The sequence below is a fragment of the Cebus imitator genome, unplaced genomic scaffold (genome assembly GCF_001604975.1).
Source record: "Cebus imitator isolate Cc_AM_T3 unplaced genomic scaffold, Cebus_imitator-1.0 Scaffold18, whole genome shotgun sequence".
Lineage (NCBI taxonomy): Eukaryota > Metazoa > Chordata > Mammalia > Primates > Cebidae > Cebus > Cebus imitator.
The window spans coordinates 546,778-551,715 of record NW_016107333.1 but is presented as its reverse complement, the minus strand read 5'-3'; the positions used below and the strand labels follow the sequence as shown (position 1 = coordinate 551,715).

At 43.9% G+C, this 4,938-nt stretch overlaps 1 protein-coding gene across 1 annotated transcript in view; it reads right to left on the bottom strand.

The window, feature by feature from the left end:
• Positions 1-4,938, bottom strand: part of CHD6 (chromodomain helicase DNA binding protein 6) — a 199,449-nt gene that overhangs the window by 7,310 nt on the left and 187,201 nt on the right. Inside the window, exons 35-36 of the mRNA XM_017511844.2 lie at positions 3,659-3,850; positions 2,528-2,647 (exon numbers count right to left, since the gene is read on the bottom strand). Coding sequence (XP_017367333.1) covers positions 2,528-2,647; positions 3,659-3,850 — 312 coding nt within the window. The remainder of the gene's footprint in view (positions 1-2,527; positions 2,648-3,658; positions 3,851-4,938) is intronic.

Genomic DNA, 4,938 nt, shown 5'->3' with positions numbered 1-4,938 from the left:
AAAAAAAAAAAAAAAAAAAAAAAAAAAAAAAAAAAAAAAAAAAATCCTAAAACCAAACCAAAACATAGCAAAAACCAGCTCTAAAAGACATTTTTGGGATAACTGGTGGAATCTGAATAGAGACTAGGTAACAGATATTAATATGCACATGTAATGGCAATAATTATGCAGGAAAATGTTTTTTTATGAGATGCATGCTGAAGTATTTAGGGGTGATATGTCACATCTGTAATTTACTGTCAAATGGCTCAGCAAAACAAAAAAACTACACATATATACGTAAAACACATACATATATAACTTACATATATAAACTATATTAAGTATATGTGTGTGTTCACATATATTTGATGAGCAACCGCTATGTACTGGGCATTAAAAATTCAATCCCACAACCATGCAGCCTGTGCTATGCTAATTCTGTCGGCACCACCCATCCAAACCACAGCACATATGCAGAAGGGCTCGAAGTGAGCTCAAAGGAAGGGAGGAGAAGCTCCTCGTGAGATTTAAATCTATTTCTAAAAGGAAGGGTAGGGTTTCTGCTGTAGATGTTTGTGTCCCCTCAAATTACTATGTTGAAATGCTGTGCCCCAAGGTGATAATAACAGGACAATGGGGGATTTAGGGCAGTGATTAGGTCACAGGGCCAAGCCCTATGAATGGGATTTGTGATCTTATGAGAGCTGGCTCGTCCCTTCCTCCATTCAAGGACACAGTGAGAAGACACCTGTCTAGATGATGTGGCATGGAGTCTCACTAGATACCCTATCTGCCAGTGCCTTGACCTTGGATATCTGGGTCTCCAGAGCTGTGAGAAATAAATTTCTGTTGCTTATCAGCTCCCCAGTCTGGTATTCTATTATGGTAGCCTGAATGGACTAAGTTTCTATGGCAAAGAAAAAGAGCACAGTGTGCCCTAGAAGGCCTGTGTCCCAAGAGGAGCTGCAGGAGATACACGGGTGCCCCTGCTGGGAATGCTGAGCCGCCTGGGTCTTGTTGTTGCCTTACTGTAGGAAAAGGGCCTCTGAGGCAGGCAGTGTGTTTATTTAACAAAGGAGGCTAACATCTCTGGGAAGAGGCTGGCTTGCAAGAACAGCTTAGAAATGGGTTTTCTGGCAGAGGGTCAGCATCTGTAGGGAGGGATGACCACTAATTTCCAGGGAACATGAGGGAAACTGTTAGACATGGAGAAACAAACAAGAAAGCCAAGAGGGAACTACGTGGCTTTTCCTGACACATTTCTAAAGCAAGAGCTCAGAGACTATAACAAAACAAGAATCGAGGTCTTCCCTTGAAGGCGTATCCAAGATACAGTGTGCCGGGACAAAAGGAGAGGCAGCGCGAAGGGGCGAGGACGGACAGATGGGACACAAACAAAGGTGAACTAGCTTGTTCTGCTCAACAGGTGGAAGAAAGTGCGGGAGAATCCTAAGAAATGGGTAGAAGGGACATTTTCTGAGACTAAAGCAAGAGGGGAAAAAAGGGCAGCTTGCCCAATGTGACAAACTGTCTGGGGTCCAGGTCTCCCCCAAAAGGGCCGTGGTAGCAGATGGAGATGAGCAACAGCCACTATGGAGCTGCTAGACCAGCAGTCATCCAGGTGACAAACTCTGGAACACATTCCCTGAGAACATTAAATTCGAACCTCTTTCTTCACAAGGAGGAAATGACTAGGGTGGGCAGTCTTTTGGAGCTATAAAAAGAAATCACATTCAAGCAATCCCACCGAGAAGGGAATTCCTACTCAAGGAAAGATGTAGCTGGCAGAGTACTTAAGAGAAGGCATTCAGGAAAGCTTGAGTTTATGGAACAACCTGGGAAAGGCAAATGTCCCCACGAGGATCTTCAGAAGCTCCCTATTCAGACGGACAGCGCTTTGAGGAGGTTAAAAGCACATTTAGGTATAATTTGCCCAAGCTCAACACATTTTCAAGTTGAAATGTTGTTACCGCCCCCTAGAGGTTATGACTTTTCTGGTCCAAATTTGTACTGATCTGTAAACTATAATTAACTCGGATTCTTAAGTATTCTGCGGAAGTCTTTGAACTTCCTTGCAGTCTCATGATGCTACAATAGGAAAAGGGTCGTGCTTGAAGTCAGCCGTTGTTCATTGCCAGCGAGGCTGGACTAGGAAGAAATGTCTTCAATGGTGGCCAGAAAAAAATTAGGAAATGAAAACTTCCAATAATGAATTTTGTTCACTGACAGAGGTTAAAGTTTCTTTCCCCTTGTAACTCTACAAATAGGAGAAACAAAACACAAACCCAAGCTTTAGCAATGGTTTAACAAACAATCCTGGAGGTAAAGGTTGAAAACAAATGACTACTGGGAGTTACACAGTGCTCAAAAATGCCACAGCACCATTTCTCACTGCTAATCAACTTCCTGTGCTGGCTTCTAGTCCTCCTGAAAGAGTGTCTCCCAGCGAACCCCTTCCTAGCTGGGGCTTTCTCTCAAGTGTATAAGGCATGGCTCAACCGGGATGCTCCTCCTGGCCCCAAACTCACGTGGCCCTCTTCCTTACCCTCAGTCCTGGCTCCTTGGGGACAGCAGGAACCCTTTCTTCCCCACTCAGAGAGCTGACATCTAATTTTCCAGGTTCTTTACAGCGTGGCCTCCTCTGCTTTGGTTTGTCTGAAAAATTCTAGGATGAAAACGGAGACCAATATTACAAAACATGCTATCCCAGATTCTTCTGATGAGGCTGACACTTTTCAACTGGTTTTGCTATTGTTCTCATCAATAGCTCTGTGCACAGGAGCTGGTCAGGTTAAGCTAAAGGAAACAGCCACCTGGCTTCACCTAGGCTTTCTCTCCCGAAGCAGCAGCGTTCCTGCAGTAAGCTGGAAAATAAGCCCCCGGCCCTCCAGACTAGAACACCTAAGCTGATTCACCAGGCTGCCAGGGCCCTGTTAATCCCTGGCCTTTTCCTCTTGATCATTTCCTGGTATTCTCTCTCCACTGCTGCTTGCTTGTCTGGTTTTGTCTGTCTCTGGAGGGTGTGCATCTATGCATGTGTTCTCCTTTTCCTGTGCGCTCTCTACCTACATATAAGATCTTATAAGTTAGGTGTACACGGGACAATGATGGTGGTCAGGTAGATGAGCAAGTGAGAAGAGAAAAACAAAAAGAGGTATCAGTACTCAAGAGTCCTCTCCTAAAAATGTCTAGTCTGAAGGACTTAGGACAAAGGCAGTAAGACAGCTTGAAGGGAATGTCCCAAAGCAGAATAACCTTAAAACTAAGAATAGACAGTCCCCCAACCGCCACAAATAGTAATGTATTAACTTGAAAAGAACACAAAGGAACATTTTCATCAGGTGGCAGCGTTCATGCAACCTAAAGATTTCTCTCTCAACTTATGATACTGTGTGGCAGTTTTTGTGGGGACAGCAGACAAGTTCTGCCCTCTTAGGATTTTGCATGTCTAGTTTCTAGCATAGTATTTTAACATGGGCTATCGTTTCTATGACTGAGGAATTTAATCAAAATTTAAACTTAAAAACAGAAGTCCTTTAACATGATGTTGTCAGCTGACAGATTTCTCCCAAATAGCTCCCAACTTCCTGGTTTCCCTCAGGATGCTTTCATTGAAAATAGCAACAAGTCAGCAGGAAGTAAACAGTGATCTCAGGCAGCACCAATAAACACTTACTGCCCCAAAGCCAGGAACTTCTAAGGAGTAGTCAGCCTGCTGCCTCAGCCAATCAAGCAGACTCTTATTGGGAATGGCTTTCTCGGCTTGGCTGCTGGCTGCTGTGGCTGGCTCGGGGGCCAAGGTGGCAGGCCCTGGCCCCTCAGGATGTGTGGTGTTCAGGGTGGCCTGCCCTGGGTCTTCATGGACTTCCTGGATGAAGGAAAAACGGGTATGTATAGTTAATCACGACAGAATGAAAATTTGTTTCTAAAAAAAGAAAACACACAAGGTGTTATTTGAATCATTCCATCTATTTTCACCCTGATATTACTCAGCTGGGGTGCCTGAACTAGAACCCTACACACACCACTGACCCACGCATAAATTCTTGCACGTGATTTGGTGTTCCCTTCACTGGAACACTCCTCTCCCGCTCTTGTCAACTTGGTACACTTTAATTCCACCCTGACTGCTGGATTCAATTTTCCTCCTCTGTCACCATTGCCCACTGTGCCAGGCGGCACTCGCTGCTCCAGCTCCTGTCCCCACAGCACTTTGCTCCTAGCTCTCTCATGTAAAGAAAATGCCATATCACAATTTACTCACCTACTCACCCTCTATAGTTTGAATGGCTGTGTTACTTCTGTTTTACCAATGCCTATAATAGGGTTTATAACAATGTCAGTGCTAAGTAAGTGTTTGCATTAACAAATTTTAAAAATACTCTGAGGACAAGGGGGAAAATTTTTATCGATTATTCCATTGGAATTCTATGATCGTTACAGAGAAACCATGGTGTTGCACATCTAAAAAAGATAAACTTCTTAAAAGCTTGCAGGATTGAGCAGGGAAAGAACGTGTCACTTCAGCTTCCCAAGTTACTTTGAAAGTTTAAGAGGAAGACATATCCCAAGCCATACGGCTTGGTAGTAAAGTTCTCAGCCCCTAGATAACAAGGTTTTTGGTTTGGTTTCCTGGTTTGTCACTTAGTAGCTGGATAATCTTGGGGAAATTATTTAATGCTTTAAGGCCTTATTTTCCTCATCTATAAAATGGGAATAATGAAGTCCATCTTCAGAATGGTTGTGAGGATCAAACAAGATAATCATGTAAAGACTTGAACACAGTAAACAGTAGGCACTCAATCAGTACTAGCTATTATTCCTTTTAAAATAAGAAAACGGCCGGGCGCGGTGGCTCACGCCTGTAATCCCAGCACTTTGGGAGGCCGAGGCTGGTGGATCACGAGGTCAAGAGATCGAGACCATCCTGGTCAACATGGTGAAACCCCGTCTCTA